General features: G+C 37.1%; 1 protein-coding gene across 1 annotated transcript in view; it reads right to left on the reverse strand.

Annotated features, from left to right (window-relative positions):
* Window positions 1–594: 594 nt before the first annotated feature.
* Window positions 595–18,703, reverse strand: part of AVL9 (AVL9 cell migration associated) — a 29,953-nt gene continuing 11,844 nt past the window's right edge. Inside the window, exons 9-16 of the mRNA XM_019470532.1 lie at window positions 16,157–16,226; window positions 14,759–15,306; window positions 11,793–11,927; window positions 10,750–10,969; window positions 9,251–9,368; window positions 8,254–8,307; window positions 6,133–6,221; window positions 595–5,254 (exon numbers count right to left, since the gene is read on the reverse strand). Coding sequence (XP_019326077.1) covers window positions 5,160–5,254; window positions 6,133–6,221; window positions 8,254–8,307; window positions 9,251–9,368; window positions 10,750–10,969; window positions 11,793–11,927; window positions 14,759–15,306; window positions 16,157–16,226 — 1,329 coding nt within the window. The 3' untranslated portion in view covers window positions 595–5,159. The remainder of the gene's footprint in view (window positions 5,255–6,132; window positions 6,222–8,253; window positions 8,308–9,250; window positions 9,369–10,749; window positions 10,970–11,792; window positions 11,928–14,758; window positions 15,307–16,156; window positions 16,227–18,703) is intronic.

Raw genomic sequence — 18,703 nt, forward strand, 5'->3', positions numbered from 1 at the left:
CTGTTCTTCCTTCAGGCTAAAACATTCTTACTTGATTTTCTTTATGCTCACTTGATCTAGAAAGCACTGCTACTTTCTTGGTGATCTAGATTAAGACAAGAAGATTTTGTAGGCGTTCTCTGCTACTATTGAGGCAAATAGTGATTATGCTTTCATAAATATTAGTCAGTAAATTCAGGCAGGGACGTAACAAAAAACCCCAAAACCTTACTTTCTGTCAGTTGATTTTGGAATAGTATTACAACAGGAGCAATGTATGATTAGGCAATTTTGAACCTATACAGAAGGACTCGAACAAGATAGCCAGACTTCCAAGTTCCATCGCAACCGACATTAAGCCACCTGTGTACAGATGTTGTGCGCATATGATGTCAACTTACGGGGAATAAAGTAATCTGGGTAAGGTTCACTATTTAACTGACATAAGTGATCCATGTCCACAGTTTTTTTATGAATCCAAACACTACTTCTAATATTTGATAAAGAATGGGGTCAAGACCAGAAACATCACAGAACTAAAGCTCCATGCCTGCTTTTTTAAGTCAGTCTCTCCTCTACTATAGTATTAAAGACTCAAAACACCGTGAAGCGATTTGTCATACATCTTTAATCATAGTACAATGATGTAGTGTTTCTGCCTTTAATGAATACTCTCCAAGTTGCCCTTTTTAATGAAACCTAAATACATGCAAGAATGTAAAATTACACTGCATAAACAACATGATGTAAATTCATCTTTCAGTGTGTTTGGACAACTACTTGCATACGGTCGGAAAAACTTGAACAAGTTTTAGAGAATTGCAACCGTTTTCTAGCCATAAGCTACATGTAATTCACATCTGAATGTTACTCAAGGCAGTTATGTTTCCTCCTCCAGGAAACAGTAATTTACCAAATCATTCTCAGCTAGGTACAGTGACCCATACAGTAGAAGTTTTAAAGTTTTAAAATAAACCTTTAGTGAATAGCTCACTACGGCAGAGAGCTGGATGTGCAGCAGTTAATTTACTCAGCATCCTGATTTTGACTAGATGTCACAATCCACATGAACTACGTACTATTTTGAAGCTAAATCTAGATCAAAATCTTACAGTTGTACCTAAAGTTCTTACTGATGTAAGAGAGGTTTGTGACCTACTGAATACTTTAACCAATTTACAGTGAGCAGTACCCAATAGGGAATAGAAAGTCACAGTAGAGGATCCTCTTGTCCTAAATTTGCAAAAGCAACATCTACAACCAGTTTAAATGGAAGACAAATTTCAAAAAGGCTGCCAGCGTATTACAAGCAGCTACCAGTATCAAAAACAGATGCCTGCAAGTGTCTTCTAGTGGGATTAATTTCTTAAAATAATACAGCTTTTTGAGCAGAGCGCGCTTTAAACAGGCTGGATGTATTTATTTTTCAAGCAGCACAAGAAAAATCAAATACATTACTTGTATGTTCAATTATCAAACAACAGTTTCTATGTTTAAAAATGGCATTCACACCTTCACTTTTACAATTAAATACTGCCACATTAGTTTCTCTGCTTAGTAATAATTTCTATGGAAATCAGAAGCTTGTTTAGGCAAAATACTAAATTTAATTACAGAGGTGCTTAAAACAGATGTACAAGGTCAAATAAGTGCAATGTACTAGACCACTGATCTAAAAGTGATAATTACATTGTAATATTTGAGGAAACTGGTGCCAGATGTGCACAGGAATTAAGGTTATGACATGAAAATGATTGATGAAAAATGCTGAACATTTTAGTCAAATGAAATATTAGGTCAACAATACTTAGTCTTGTGGGGTTTTGGGGACTTTTGTCTCGTATCTGTGCTCAAGAGGCAGTTCCTCAAATGCCGGCACGTACAAAAAGCAGAGGTTGATGCCCTTGATGCCAGAAAGTTGAAAGGTGCGCTATTGTATTACCTGTAAGTCAGTTAATGCTGCGCATTGACAGCCAGAAATACCTTTGCAAGACGCATCATGACAGAGCTGTAACAATAGCTTCACAGTTGACTCATCAGAGGCACTATCACCAATTCATTTAGGACTCAGTGTTTCTTGCAGCACAGAAATGGATGTCAGCGTCTTAGATTTAGGCAGTCGACTTCCATTTCATTCTGAATAAGTAATAATGCTTGCACTGGAAATTTTAAAACAGAGGGGAGGAAAATAACTTGCATTTGCATTGGATTTAACTAAAGAGGTTACAACCAGTAAATTAGGAAGAGGACTACATGAGCTTCGATGAACCTCAGTGGCTGCATGCCTTCCTACAGCCCAAAAGTAAGTTTAAGCAAATGCCAAAGAGCAAACATACATGTTAATGAAGACCACATATTATGAAGATCACTGCATCTCCATCTGCTACATGAGTCTTAGTCACTGTATGAGTTTAAATCACAGTCCAACTTGCTAGCAGATGCCAGTTCTTAAAAAGATTGAAAATGAATACAGGTTTCTTATTCTATCATTTGTAAAGAAAGGAAAATACTTTTAATCAGGTTGTATGTTTGGCTCTGCAACAGAGACAGCTGGGACAGTGGGAAAAAGACTGCAGAGAAAGATCTGTCTGGTCTTCTTGCCCATAAGAGAAATACTGTGAAGTATCGTGACAGAGCCCCTGTACAAAGCAGCGAGCAGCCGTGCATCAGCTTAGCACTGCAGAGGGCACCTCATTCTGCCTTTCTTCAGATCGATCTACCAAAAAAAAAAAAGTCAGCTTTCTAATATCCCTGGGCCAGCGAGGGAGTCTGTGGGAGTAAGGGGAATGCAGAGAGCTAACAAATGGGCTATACAAATTTGGGGCATAGGAGATTCTACAGAAGAAACTCGGGCGAGGAGGTGACAAAGACAAGGATATTGAAAAGGGATCCTTGAAGGCCCTGTTTCTATACCTTGTACATGTAAATACCAACCACTTGCCTGGCTCCTAGAACTTGCCATCGTTAGCTCCCCTAAGCCTAAATTTACCTAGTGTGCCTTATGTCGCTGAAGGTAGTGTTATAGGTGCTTAAATCCTTATATACACCTTTATTCAGTCTTCACTACAACATGAAGCCTGACCACTTAAATCCCAGACAGCAGATAATATGTTAGCCATTTCACAAAAGCAAGTGATTATTCTCAATTTTCTTATCTGCATGCTGAATCGGAAAGCTCTAGAGTCATCATGAATAAATGCAGCCCTACTCTTATTTCGCCAGAGCTCTTCCTGCATATCAAGTATTACTCAGTCTTTGAAAAGATATAAATGTCTATTAGAGAGTTGTGGAATAAAACAAAAAAGAGTGTCAGAAGTTTTAGGAGATACACAAATACACACAGAGACCAGGAGCAATAGTTGCAGTTCTGTAGATACATTTTACTTGTACGTCAGAAGCAGTAGATTGGTAGAGCTTTAGGGGCCCTTTTTGCCCTTCTCAAATGAACCTACTCAAACTAGCTGTACACTCTCAGGTTTTCCATGGCCATTCTATCTAGTTTGTCCTGGAAAAAAAAAAAAAATCAATGAAGGCTTTAAACCAGATCCTGTGTTTTCAAATCGCTGTTTGAAGCAATAAAACTGAAAACTAAGTTGTTAGACAGTAACTACGTGACACAAGTGTGACTTTTCTATCAGCTTTTCAAATGCACCTAGATTTCTTAAAGCAAATTACATTCAAGCCTTCTTGTTTAGCTCTTGTACAGCTGCTGTATTTTATTTGAGGAATAGAAGAAACAACCCATGACTTGAAATCTTGGCCCCGGAAAAGAACATGGCAAAATGCTGACAGATACTGATGAGGCAATAAACTAAGAGCTTTTTACTACAGAAAGTTGGAACATTTGATAAGGTAGTGTCGAAAATGTTAACAGCTATCATGTGGGGATGTTAGAAGGCATATAGAGGCACACACATTGCAAGAAACAGGAAATAATCTCTCTCAGAATCAGGAAACGTAGGAAGTGGAATACACTCGCATACAGAAGACACCGCATGCACGTTACATACGAAATACAGCATTATGCCACATCTTTTCATATAAACTATTACATTTCTTCACACAAGCATACGAACTGAGCCGTTTCAGTTACTCTCTCAATTCTAGTGTTACTTTCCTTATGAAAAAAGTAGTTATCCAAACAGAACATTCCCTGAGTCGACACAGAAAATTGATATAGCTGATTTTTGTTTGGAAAAGTCTTCATAACTTTACTGGCCAAAGAAAAAAAAAAAAGCCACACAGAGTTTGCTACTGTGCTAGTTTTAGGTGTTTTCAGTACTTTGTATTCATATGTATGTAACTACATTGATAGTGTAATTACATCCTAATAGAGCAAGATCTCACAAAACTGTCTATGATCCAATCCCAATTTGGGAGAATTGTGTTGTAATACTTTTCCTGAAAAGATCTCTCCAACTGGAATCCCATTCATGTCCCAGGGTAAAAACATAGCCAAAACATATGCAAAGTTATGAAGGCCTACTGCATAACATCAAGAAAATACTGATTTCGCAACTGTGCCCTCAAATCTGTGTGACAGAGAGCTAGAGACAGATTAATGCAAACAACTGTACACGGCTACAGAGGAGAAAGGAAAAAAACCCTTAAGTCAGCCACAGTCTTACTCTGCTCCCTGCCGATTTTAGTTTGCAGGGGAAAGCGAGAAAGTTCCACCTGGCTTGGAACCTTTTAAGGGTTTCCACCGTATACTTTTTGCAGAGATGCTCTCAAATCCAACCTGAAAGAGGAATCAGTATTTATACTCTGCTTATTTCTAACAAGAATTCACAAACGTTTGGCTATTTGGATTGAAAAATATAACTAGTTTACATAAATATTTTCAACATCCAAGAAAACGTACAAATCTAAAGTCAAACACATTTGGCTTGCAACAAGCCCTGTTTGCTAACGTCTTTTCTTTAAAACTGAGCCTTTGTAGTCATTTTAAATACAACCAATATAGTGCAAATGCCATCCCATTGTATGGAGACACTCACCATTCTTCTATACTTCTAGTGAAACTGAATGATAACATTCCACGTCTGCTTGCAAGCAACATACACCTTGTTCTGGTCCTGGGTAGTTAGTCTCCACTACTATGTTTTGGAGCGGTCTTTTTACAGCTCAGAAAAAGCATTGCACCTGAAATATTCAGCAGCATTGCGCAAAACCACCGTTTAGTCCCCGAGGCTTTGGGCTGACTGCGTAAAAGTGGAAAACCATGATGACATAGCTGATTTCGCACTTGTGAAGGCTCCTCCAACTGATTGACCTGCATTACAAAACAAAAGAAAGAAGGTCAATAGTGTAGTGTTATCATTACTAAGCTACTACAAAGAAAGATAAAAAAAAAAAAACAAACAAAAAACCACACAATCAATATGCCAACTGGGGATTTAAAATCCAACTCCAGAGTCTGTGTCAGAAAATATTCAAAGAACTTGAATATAGTAGCTTAGCAGAAATGGCCTACGTTGTCCTTTGCCCTGGAAGGCTTGCTAGACTTAGGGCTGAAAGGCGCTCCGTGCCAGAGTGTACAACTGCAAAAAGAGTAGAAAGACTCTGATGGAATAAAAGAGGAAGCTAAACAATTTTTGGCAAGGCTACTGCAGAACAACTATCAGATTCTTCAATGGGTGAACTCACGTTATCTCGCACTGCAAGATTACAATGTGATGTTGCCCCTGTTCCAGTGCAACAAGTGCTTTTCCAGAAAACTACAGACTATTGCAAAACCTGCAGAAACTGACACGAGGTCTTCCTCTGATTTCAACCAGCTCTGGATAGTTTCAGTCGAAGTGATACAAAAATGAGAGTAGCTCAATGCAGGAGGTGGTGGTGTGGTCTTAAGCATTTCCAGATTACATGAAAGCTTTTCCCTGAGCATCTCTCTTCCCATGTTCATCTCCAGCCCACACTGGGGAAGGAATCTGCACTGATTTCTTTGGCCTAGCCGCTTCTCTTTCCACTATTAGGCAATACACAGGGCCTCAATAAGCAGCTTTACCCCTCAAAATGTTGCTCTGGTTTTTACGTATGTTATGAAGTGCACTTGGATTAAAATGAAATATAACTGAGATATAGGATGCTTCTTCAAAAAAAAAAAAAGATATGGCTTAGATGCAAGCTGGTTTTAAATAAATTTCTTACCTACAGCTTTTCCCGTTTGTACAACATTTCGGCTAGTAGAAACCATCACATTTCCAATCTTCTTTCCACGTTCACTGTTTTGCACAGAGCTAAACAAGAGAGATACTGAAGACTGTTAGTTGACTGACTTATTACTTCCAGGTGTAAATAAAATACATAGTTAAAATATATATCAAAACACACACAGAGATTTATATAGCATACATATATATATAGTTTTTTGTGTGTGTGTATATATATACACACATATGATCAAGCCCATAATTCCTGCATGCATCTTATCCACGCAGACCAGTTAGGCAAGCTTCTCAGAGGAAGAAAAGATACTGTCACAGCAAGACAGAAATCAAAATGCCCAATGGTTCATTCTTATACACACACTTTATACCTTTCCTAAATGTTTACCAAAATGCATTTGTTCTGCAAATCTGACTTTGTAATTTAGTAGTTTTGAGAAGTTTTAGCCCTAATATATAAGCTTTAAACAAAAGTGTTACTGATCAGTCATTATTCTTTTTTCTAAATAGCTTACTTTGTATCTTGCTCCAAGATTAAATTTTTGATCAAATACAGTTTACACTCATGCTTTTGTTAAAGAAATGCAAAAAGATGACACACACTACCACCATTTGGAAAGGAAAGTACAAAAGCAATCAGTTCTACTGCACAAGTGTGATCACTTGAAAATAATCTAATTTAGTTTTAAATTGTAACATTCAAGTCCACATTTCAGGCTTTGCAAACCCATTTATGTAAAACTTAACAACACAACATGCCACATTTTTTTCACACTTTCAAAATCTTCAGTGTAGATGCAAAAAGCAGAAAGAACAGAGTACACCAAGAACAAGTTTAGGCCCAGTTTGCAAAAGCAAGTCATTTTGATGAGTATCTGACAGGAAAGTCACATCTGGAGAATAAAGGCACTGTTGTAAAAGTATTTATTATTAGAGACACACTAAGAACTACTGGCCCTTTTACACTGATTTCAGGCTACTCAGAAGAGTTAGTATCTCCCCTTTCAAACACAAAAATAGGGCAAGTAAAAGATAATAGATACGACCGCATCTTTCAAATTAAGTCTTTCTACAAAGACCATCCATTAATAATAAGAGCTGCTATCAGCATGCATCTTATTGAAGGCAATTACCTTGAGATAAATCTTGATTCATTTGCATTCTCAATCGCCATCACGGAAATTTAATCTGTCATTGGTCAGCAAAAGCAACAAAAAGGTTCAGTGGGCTGAAGTCTGAACCTTTTTATTCCTCAAGCTGTTCTTCTATGTTAGCATGTGTTTTAGGCCTACTCACAGTGTACTGAAAATAACGGTCCACAGTCAAGGCAGGTGCAGAATCAGCAGCATGCATGTATTGCTGATTTACATCTTTACATCTTAAAGAACCAGTCTCTGATGTTTTATAGTCAACATAGCTAAGTGAGAAAACAATATATTTTGCTTCGTGCATAAACAAGACGAGATAGTTAACTGCAACTCCAAGACTGAATTCTGGCTTCAGTTAGAGCTGAACAGCTATGGGAAAGCACCACTGAGTTTTAGACTTGAATACTACAGGTAAGACCTGAGACCAGCTTGAAGTTCAGTTGAGTTTGGTGCAAGAAGAGATAATGTAAAATTAATTTTAAACTTCTAAATTGAAGAAACTGAACCATGTCTCAGTACATATACAGTGAACTTCAAGAGTTTTAGAACAATGCTGTATTAAAAACCAGCTAATTTAAAAAAAGCTATTTTCTCCTAATAATGAGACCTAAAGTCAACAACAGAAAAACACTGATAAAAGTTTTAACAGCTTTAGTTTACAATTTAAAAGCAAGTACACAAAAGCATTATAATTGCAACACAAAAAATCAAGGCTGTATTATGTGAAGTCCAACACAAAATAGTGCATTAGCACTGTTTTTCCCTATTTCAGGCAAACGTTCCATCTTTAGATGTGGTGATGTTTTGCAAGAGAACATTGAGTATAGTTTCATGTACATGGCCAATTTAAACAATTATTTTGTTTAGTTCATCATAACAACAGTTATACAGTCATTAATATTTGACCACACTTTAAAAAAGAAAACAAAAAACAAATCAAAGTACTATATACTTACTGTGACAATCTTAACTTAACATCTGATACGGAGTACTGTCCCTGGAATGGGTGGCTAGAAGAAGAGGAGGAAAAACCCAAGAAAACATTATTTATTTTTTTCACAATTAATCCATATCATACAATTATTAGTTGTACTCCTCTCTGCGGCTTACAAAAAAAAAAAAAAGTCTTTTGTAGATATACTACTATATCACTTTACAGAAGGCTAGGTCCCAGTGACTATTCAACCTTAAATTTCTTACGAACTACCTGTAAGGTGCCTTCTATTTACAGACCAGATACTAACAACCTTTTCACACTAAGGCAGAGGCACCTCCTTCTAGCAACACAGAGCAAATAAAAAAGAAGAAAGATCCCTTAAGTAGACCAAAAGAGCTTTGTAGGTCTAAAGAAAAACCTTCTTCAGACTACAGCAGCTGACAAAGCAAAAGCAAACAAAACTCCCTGCAGTACAGTAATAACCCATGCTAAACAAAACACATGCACAGCCAACAGTGTTACCAAGCCTGGCATCATCTAAACTTTGAGTGAAAATACACATAAAACAATCCAAAGTATAGAAGATGCAACATAAACCAGCCAGCTCCCCTCCATTCCCATCAATGACAACCCTGGACACAGCTATTCCCTGGGCACCTGGAAGCAATTAATAAAAAGCAGAACCATCTGAGGACAATTCCTGAGGAATGACAAACTTTCTACAGCTGGGGACAGCCAACAATCAACTTGAACAAGTTTCACTTCTCCTGACTCTGGATATGTTTTTCTTCATAAAACTATAGCCCAGAATTAGAGTAAGGTATTGAGGAACAGAAATAACTCGGTTTCTGTACTTACAGAATAGGGCCCCAAAGTTTCACCCTCAGGGCTTTATAGCAGGAACAAGGGGAACATTGTAATTCTACAGAACAGTGTGCCTGACTATGCATACTAGGAGCTTTTCATGTTAAATGCCAAAAAAAAAATATTTTTTTTATAAAAAATTGGTTCCTTACCTAGAATTTACCTCTGCAAGAGCTGGATGCTTGTTGCTATTCCATACTCTGTAGTTGTGGGTATTTTTCCAGGCTGCTACAAATGCCGTTCCAAAGTCTGACAAAGTCTTTTCGTTGTCTGATAAATTAAAATAAAGATGAGAATTTGCAGCAATTCATTCAAGATGTAATACAAGACAAATTATTTTTTTTCTTGTAAAGAAAAACTAAAAATTTCCAGGCTCTTATCAAATCAAAGATAACTAAAACTCCAGTACTAAGAAGTGGGCACTTTAAAATGAAAATAATAAAACATTTTTGAAGTGTCCCAAATATACAAAGCTGGGGGGGAGCTTAAAAAAATACTTTTCTTATTTTTAATTCATTTATAAAGTTCTAAGTAAAGAGCTCAACTGGAAAAAAAAAAAAGTCATGCAAACATCGGCCTCTTGACTTATTCTCTAGGCAAAGACAGGAAAGGGGAGAGAATGGCCACATAGCAACTAAGAACAAAAACATCATTTGCATTGGTCTTGGTCAGATACACTGGGCTTTGCTGTACTATGTTATTACTCAGTCAAATTTAGTAAACCCCAAATCCACTCCAAAACTGCAGTATGAACTACTGTGGAATAAACTTATAACAACAACATTCCCTTTAAAACACGGAAGAGTATAGGAAATCATTTTAGAGCCAGCCAGTGAAGAAGCATGACTTCCCAGAAAACCCTGACATTTCATATCAGCCAGGTAATCATCTTAAAATATTAATGTTGTCAGATAAAGAACTTATCCAGACTTTAAAATCAAGTTCTCAATCCCATGTTTTCTCACAAATACCACAGAACAAGATCTGAATTAGTTAATTGATGCGAATAGAGAATAATCATGATGAGAATGAAGTTAACAGGGTCAGTGCTGGGCAAACTAAACATTTTCCACAAATAAACCACTGATTCTTTGAGTTACATTCATGCACAAAAGGCTGGAAGATAGAGAATTCCCCCTGACTTAAGAAAAAAAAAGTTGAGCTCCAGAAAACACAAGCTTATAAAGCCTCTAGATGACACTTTCACTTATGTGAAAGACTACTTAAGACCATGTCAGGAAGGTAAAAGAGATGGAACAGCCTAGCAAAACTTAACTTCATGTCTCCTTGAATCCAATTAGTTCCCCAAAATTAACTTCAGGTTGCAAGAGAGTTTGTAAGACACCCAAGTTTGTAAAACTGTCATCACATATGGGGTTTCAGGTACTTCTACTTATGAGGAAAGCTTAATTAAATCAAGGAGAAGGAGACAGTCAAAGAAGAAAGTGTCTGTAAGGCTGTGAAGTAAGAATTAGTAATAAGCTTGTCAAGGAATAACAAGGATAGCCAAGGACAACCGAAAAAGCAGCCTAAAATGAAACGTTAGACAGAGGGAAATCCAATGATAGGCCACACTTTTAACGCAACAGAGCAAATGCTTGTTACATCCACCCACCCCCATCTCAGTCCCTAGACAAGGTATCTGTTCTACCTGGTTGCAGCACAGCAGCAAGCAGTGCATGAAGATAAGCACTAAACTGAGCCCTGATCCACTCATCTCCTCCTTCCCATCCAGTGCCATCAAGGAAAACATCATCTCTGTTCTCAGTTACATGCTTCACCAAGTAATCTGCAAATCTTAGGTCAGCAGTTGTTGGGTTCAGGATCTTACGGAGTTCTGGATCGTGGATTTGTACATGAGCATCTTCTATCTGTTTGAAATAATTCCAAGGGTAAACGTTTATCTAAATAAAACTGCTTATATATACTACCATATATTGCTACCTAAATCTAAACCCACGGTCCCCCAAAATAGCAAGAAGAAACAAATGGCCAAAGAAATAATGAATTAACCGTTCTCAGAAAGTCAGATACTGCTCTGATATAACCACAATCTGACCATCTTCCTGGCACATAGTAAAAGCTGCTTATTTGACAGGATTTGGCAGGGGAAGTTTCGTGCTCACATGTATTTTCCTAGAGGCTCTTTGATTATCAGTTCAATTTATTAAGTTCATTACCTATATGTAGCTATCTTAGGTTACCAAATGTTGATTATATAGTTGTATCTATTCGCTAGAACTGACACAGTGTTTTCTTAGGTACTATTTTTTTTAACCTCTTGATTAAATCAGAAGTCAATAGCAATGTGCTTTATTATCCAACTGTATCTGTTTCTCAGCTGCAAGCACTTATTTTTGAAGACCTTAATTACAAAGTCATGAAAAAAGCCCATGACATGAAAAGTAAAATTACACCAGCAACAAAATAAAAATTTAGGAAGTGCCCTGCAAATTCAAATATTGGATATAAGAATATACAGGAAAAATATGTATTAGTTTTGCACAGTGTACCTAATCCTATCCTAACAAATGATACAAATGTAATAAGCATCTGCATTTAAGAATTTATTTCATAGGGAAGTAATTCAAAATTTGGGCATGAATGTGAAACTTTAAAGCTATATTTAAAATGCAACCTCTGCTCCGCTCCCCCCCGCCCCAGTTCAAGAAGTTCAAATGCAAAGATTCATACTTCCACAATTGCATCACTCAGATGTTTCTGCTGTCGGAACAGGATATTGGTGGCTCCCGCAACAAAGCCACGGACTGTTACATCTGACAGGAGATGATGCTGCTGCAGTGCCATGTATGGCAAACAAAGGTACCCCTAAAGTAACAGAGATAATTTAGAGGATTAACATAAGGCCAAAAAAGAAAAAAAAAAGTGTCTATATTCAGAGGTTTTTCTAATAAAAGCCAGCACATTCCACCCAGAACGAACCTTGGCTATTACAATTTCAGCCACAGTTATCTATTGTTTTGCTACATTACATCTGCAAAGCAAAGCAACCAGATTCCACATGAATTAATTTTTTCAAAAGGTTGTGTTGCCTTTCAGTCTCAGGACTGAAACTGAAATACAATGCAAAGGACAGGAATCAAATGTGTTTATAAGGCAACAGAATAAGCAGCATAAAATAAGAGTGAGGTCTTGGGTCAGTTCAGAGACAAGAAGTCAACGGAGATAAAGATTCATCTGTCCCCTTGCATACCATGATGTCTTCTAGTAGTCCTGAGGCACACAATGCAGGAAAGCTACAGACTGCTATCCACATTTTGTAGGTGGAGATTTCCACGCTCCAGTGATAGCAATCAATTTTTGATAAGCATATGTATGGCCGCTTTAAGAAAGAGCAGGATAGAAAGCAATACACTGTGCTTTTCAGCCACTCCATGCTTGTAAGTTAATCTAGTATCCTACTTCCCAATACAAAAAAAAACCCCAAACATTTTGAAAAAAGGCTTTGAGGTAAGTCATTGAGAGATCATTGAGAAGCAGCTGTAGATATTGTAATTTTCTTTTTAAATATAGGATCAACGTACCCCTGAAGTCTAATTCCAGCTGTTCAACTGCATAAAGCACAAAGCAATTTACTCACTAGTAGAAACCCAGAAGGGCTAACAGCATACGGGACAGAAACAAAGAGCACATGCACTTTATCACACAGTACATGGTAATTGGAAACATATGGAAGAAAGGAGCACAACTATTCCCTTTTGTTATATTAGACACAGGGATGGCTTTCCAGATGACAAGCACTTATCAGCTGAAAACAAACAGCCTGTGTCAAAGGAACAACGGTGCTTTTTTGAGAGGAATCACCAACCTAAAATGGAAAACATTCAAAAAATATGGCTTAAGAAGCTGGCAAAGGAAGGTTTAATTACTGTATACTCAAGTAGCAAAGTCTTGGAAACCTTTCACTATTTAAAGTATCGTGTCAGTTTCCAAATTCACATTTGTCTGTAACAACTTTTATTTCCGTGAACATGTTCCATTCTTTTTAAAAGACTGCAAATGAGATGAGGATTAGGTCTTACAGAACTGGTACTAAAGAAACAAGTATCACAACCTATTTCTCCTTATGCTCAGGGATACTTGGATAATGTATTATGCCATCTGGCAAAATCTCCTGCCATTCAAATTTGTCAGATTTATTAGTCTTCCCATGGCATGGCATAAAACAACCCTGAGATGAGAGCTCTAAAAGAGATTTAAACTTTCCAGTAAGTGGTTAAACTATAACTTGGCATCACATTTTTCTGATAACTTAGAGATGTAAAGCCTTTTCTGCTTTAATTACATTGGATAAACTCAAATGAAAAGTGCCTTTGTGGAACAGAAGGTAAACACGTAGAAACTGTCAGCTTCCTTAAAATTGTTTACTTTTCCATTTTATGAGCTTAGTAGCAAACTAAGTTTGCACTCGTAGGTCCCCATATCAATTATTTTCTCGCTTTCAATCTAGTATTTTCAATAGAACTAGACTAAATACAATTTACAGGCTATTCTTTTCATTAGACAGACCATAAAGACAAACACCAGACTGCAGATCTTTGTTGAAAAAGCATTTCTAACAGTGACATGAGGCAATACAGGGCAATGACATTTGAGCTGCTCACTTGGGCCCACATAGCGTACCATTTCCAATTAAAGTTATTGTGAGAAGCTCAAACACCATCATCAAATACAATGTTCTGCAAGGAAATGCAAATAAGCACCTCCAAAGGAAGACACATCACTTCGAACCTCATCAGCTTGAGGAAATAAATCTGAATCTTCTACTTTCTGTACAAATGTTGCTCTAAAAAGGTTATTACATTAAAAAACAAAACCAAAAAAATTATTATATCACTTCTTTTACTGAAAAAAGTATCTTTAAAAGGGATGCATTTTCCCTGTTTTTTATGGGAAACCAGCCCTAGTAAATGTATTGCTTGTTACCTGACAATGCCCATCAGAGTCCTTGGAGATACTCTGGAATACCTGGAGTTCAGTTAGGCATCAGCGCAAGCTTAAAATTCAGCAGCTCAGCACGATGCACAGGGAAAGAGCCGCAGACAACCAGGAAGAGTTATCATGTAAAGAAGGGTGAAATTATATATATATATTTATATTTTTGTGTATATATACACATTTATACACACATTTTGTGAATATATATACACACTTGCACATTTATAAATACATATATATATATAAAAATTAAAAGAGGAAAACATAGGCTTAGGTGTCAGCTAAGATATAGGTTTCAGAATCTTAGTTTAGATTAAGGTATCTAAACACTTCTTAAGTACTCTGATCTTGCCCCATATAGGTTAGAACAACAATTCTTCAGAGTAAAAGAAAACAGTAGTTACTGATACATACAATTTATTAATCACAGTGAGGTTGCAGGTTACTATCATGTAGAATTGCAAACATTATGTAAGTATACATATGAAAAAAGTGGAATGCATGTGGGCGTGCACACACCACTCTCAGAAGTGCACTCACACTTTCCACCTGCCTAGGAACACAGTCACTTGCCAGAGACCGTACTTACATGTTTTGTAGTACCCTACTGTACATTTGGAGTTGGGTAACCAAAATTATTAGCCACTTCTGAAAAACAGATGTCTTTATGGGTTACCAGGTATCATGAACAACATGTTTACCTTTGTAAAAATAGCCAACGGCATACCATACTGGTCCTCTTCCAACCCAGATATCAGTCCTGGAACAAGCACCATGTGTCCTGTATTTGCTTGGGGCTGCACAGTGATTGGAAGGCTTTCTGAGCTCATGCCTTCGCTTGGAAGATTTTCAGCCTGTTCTGATGCTGTATTTTCACCTTCTCCTCCTTTCAAATTAGACTCCTCCAAAATGCTAGGATCTAAGGTCTCCCAGTCACTTTCAGAGGACGCTGGAGAAGTGCGGGAAGGAACTTTCAAGCGCTGCACAGTACCATTGGAGGACTGAGCTCCATTGCAAGTCTTCTCTGACCGGGAGAAAGGCACGTTTGCTTTTTGACTTTCCAGTGAATGGTTTCCTGCCATCTTCCTGCCTCCCTTTCCCATTCCTAAGTTTGTATTTGAAGTATCAGCAGCAGACAGAGAAACACAGTTATCTAACCGTGGTGTATTTTCCTGCAAGCCAGCATCCTCTGATACGCTCTTTCTTGGTCTATACTGTGAGCAGTCAGTTAGACCATGTTCAATCATACCTGGAAGGTGATAGCACGCATGAATATCAGCATCTCAACAGAAATTTAAGTGACTTTTGTTAAAGAAAATGAACAAAGTGCTCTTGTGTGCATAGTATTTTAATATATATATTTAATATAAACAGTCACCTATTTTAAAACACTACTTTGGGGAGGGGGGTATGTGTGTTAAAAAAACCCCCAAAACCACACTTTCTCTCCTAAAGAATCTGCCCCAACTTTTTTTGCTTTGAGAAGACTGGTTAGAAGCTAAGAATTAGCAAGGTTAGGGGTTGGTTTTTTTTTTTCTTTTCTTTCTTTTTTTATTTTTTTTTGAAGAGCGCATGTAGAAGGAAGAGAGAGGTTTGTATTTTTGTTTTTCAAGGAACTTGACAGGAATGTGTGACTTATCCAGGGTCTCTTCTATGTTACCCACAGGCAACACAGAAGATCCAGTGGCTCTGATTAAGCCCAAGAGATAACCCATAGAGTGCAAGTAGTAAGTATTAGGAGATGTGTACATAGTACATGGACAGAAGAGCGCATGTAGAAGGAAGAGAGAGGTTTGTATTTTTGTTTTTCAAGGAACTTGACAGGAATGTGTGACTTATCCAGGGTCTCTTCTATGTTACCCACAGGCAACACAGAAGATCCAGTGGCTCTGATTAAGCCCAAGAGATAACCCATAGAGTGCAAGTAGTAAGTATTAGGAGATGTGTACATAGTACATGGACATGCATACAAGTCGCCCATTTTTCAGGCAACATACCAACATAACTGTCACAGAAGTTGTTTTCCAAATGAAACAGTACAGCCAGTCTCAGTTATCACCAGAAAGCATATAAAAAGAAGTCCAAACTTCTCTTCTTACCAGGAAAGAGTGACAGGACAGTCATCAGAGCTCCCACCAATCTATTTACTGGAGAAATATAAAACAGCACCTGGAGGCAGAAGGGAGGGGGGTGGGAGGAAAAGAGCGTGCAAGAGAAGAAAGGGGAATTAGGGAGGAGAGAATGAGAAAAATAAAATTACACTTAAGCACGACGAAGATAGACAGAACACATGCAAACTATTCAAGGCATTGCTTTTTATGTTATTTTAGAAAGCCTGCTTACCAACAAAAGCTCTTACAACAGTTCAAAGTAAACATTTACATGTCTATCGTATCCTTATAGTTTATAATATTTGTAATATATGTTATATATACACACACTTCTGTGTAATATATACTTGTCAATCATTCAGATTTTTCTGTCAGTCATTCAGGCTTTTTTCCCCAAATGGATCCAGTTACTGAATGACTGACAGAAAAAAGTTGTTCCTGGCATGCTGTATAAAGTCTCGTTCATTTGTAGTAGATTAAAATCTCTGTTATAAATCAGAGAGGCCAAATAATCTCTATTCTAGAATTCTGACAAAAACCTATGCAAAAACATCTCTTCTAAGAAAATATACTAAAGATATGCAGATAAGTGAAAAACAGGATAAATGCAGCATGCATTTATTACCGGTATCTTCCTATGATCAAAAAAAAGATTTTTTGGAAACAGAAGACATGACTGATACTAACTTTAGTAAAGCACTTAAGGCATAATATGGGAAAACAGAATCTCCTTAATTAAATCAGAGAGACTTGGATTAGTAAATTAGTTAGGAATTCAGAAGGGGGGTGTCAAAGGCTAGCAATGAAAGAAGAAATACAAGGCAGACCGAATATTACTACCCGAGTTCCTCCAGGACAGACCTTCAGGTAGGAGGAAAGAAAAAAAAAACCACACACAAAAAACCAACCCAAAACAAACAAAAAAACCCCCCACAACAGTCAACTTGCCATTTTTACATCCTCAAGCAGCACAATACTACTAAAAAAAATACATGAGCATTACAAGGAATCAACAATGCAAAGGAATACAGAATGATCTAACTTGATGATTTTGCAGGCCAGTTTAATAGGTATACGATGAAATTAAAAGTGCAAGTTTGCAGACTTAGACTTAATAAAAGACTTCTGCTGTAAGCTAGGAAGACACTTTAGAAGTGACTGATGAATAATAACTCATGTTCCACTTGTATTTGCAAGTCTACAAGCTAGCGAATTGATGGAACCAAGAGAAAGACCTATGCAGTCCTAACACATACAAACAATATTTAATGGTACCCTCAGCTAGAAATAGACTATGTATATTATCTTGTATAATTTTTCTTTTTTCTATGTTCAAGATAGGTGAATTCAAATTGCAACAGCCACAGAAAAAGCATGATGAGAAGAACAAGGAGCTCATCTGAGGAAAGAATTTCAGCTGACTCCAATGGGAATAAAAAAGTCTAACTTCTTTTAAGATGCTGCGCTATAATACATGTATGAAAGATGCATGATATAATAGCAATGAACTACAACAGAAACCCTACGATACCCCTACAGGTTTAGATTCTCAGATACCATGTATTCCTAGCCAAACTTATTTTTAAGACTACAGAAATAATTAAGTCTATAAAGAAGTACCTTACTTTCAAGAAATCTATTCCAGTTGAGGTTTTTGTTTGGGTATACCACTTACTTAAGCCGAGTACTTTTCTATATTTGTTCCATCAAGTCCCTCTGCCATCTTTCCATCTATATGGGTGCACACTTCCTTACCCCTCCCAACCCCATTATATGGCCTACAACGTTTACATCAGCACACTGGGTGGTCCTGGCAGCAAAAAGTCAAATGATCACCATCTGGAAGTAGTCTTCCAGCCTAATAACAGCTGAGAGGTGGAAAAAAATTTCCTTTAGCCTGTGGAAAGGCATCAACCAAATTGCTAAGGATTAAAGGAAATCGGTCTGTGGCATTCAGGCATTTTTCAGCTGAAGGAAAATTGGCATTACTAGTGGCTTCTTGCATATTATATTTAAGGTCTTTGAACATACAGATTCCCACAGTTACTCTGGAACCTTAACATCTGCCAGAAAACAGGCAGTGCCAGAAAACCAAAACTCTTCCTTTTGAAATTGCAAGTGTTCTCTTCATGTTTGAGCTTAGGGAAAAATAAAACCAAAGCAACCTGCAGGTTTATTCAATAAGCATCCAGTTATTTTCAAAACAATTTCATATGTTTGAGTCGTATGAACATGCTTGGGAAACCCTCCCTCTCCCCTCTTCCTGTGCATTTATGTCTTGTGGTTTGAGCAGCTTCAGAAAAGAATTGTAGCTCAGTAAAGTATTTTGTTTATATATGTCCAAATGCTTGAACTGACCTGATGAAATGCTATCATAAGTTTTGAAACAGATCAGTAGAGATGCTTTACAAAATCTTAACTGGAAAATATTTTTTCCTCTTACGGTTTTAAGAATTTTTTTTTTTTTTGAAGTCTACAGTGATTAAGTTACTTTTGGGAAAAAGCTTGCATATCGAGTCTTGATTACATGCATTT

This window comes from Aptenodytes forsteri, unplaced genomic scaffold (assembly GCF_000699145.1).
Source record: "Aptenodytes forsteri isolate BGI_AS27 unplaced genomic scaffold, ASM69914v1 Scaffold270, whole genome shotgun sequence".
Lineage (NCBI taxonomy): Eukaryota > Metazoa > Chordata > Aves > Sphenisciformes > Spheniscidae > Aptenodytes > Aptenodytes forsteri.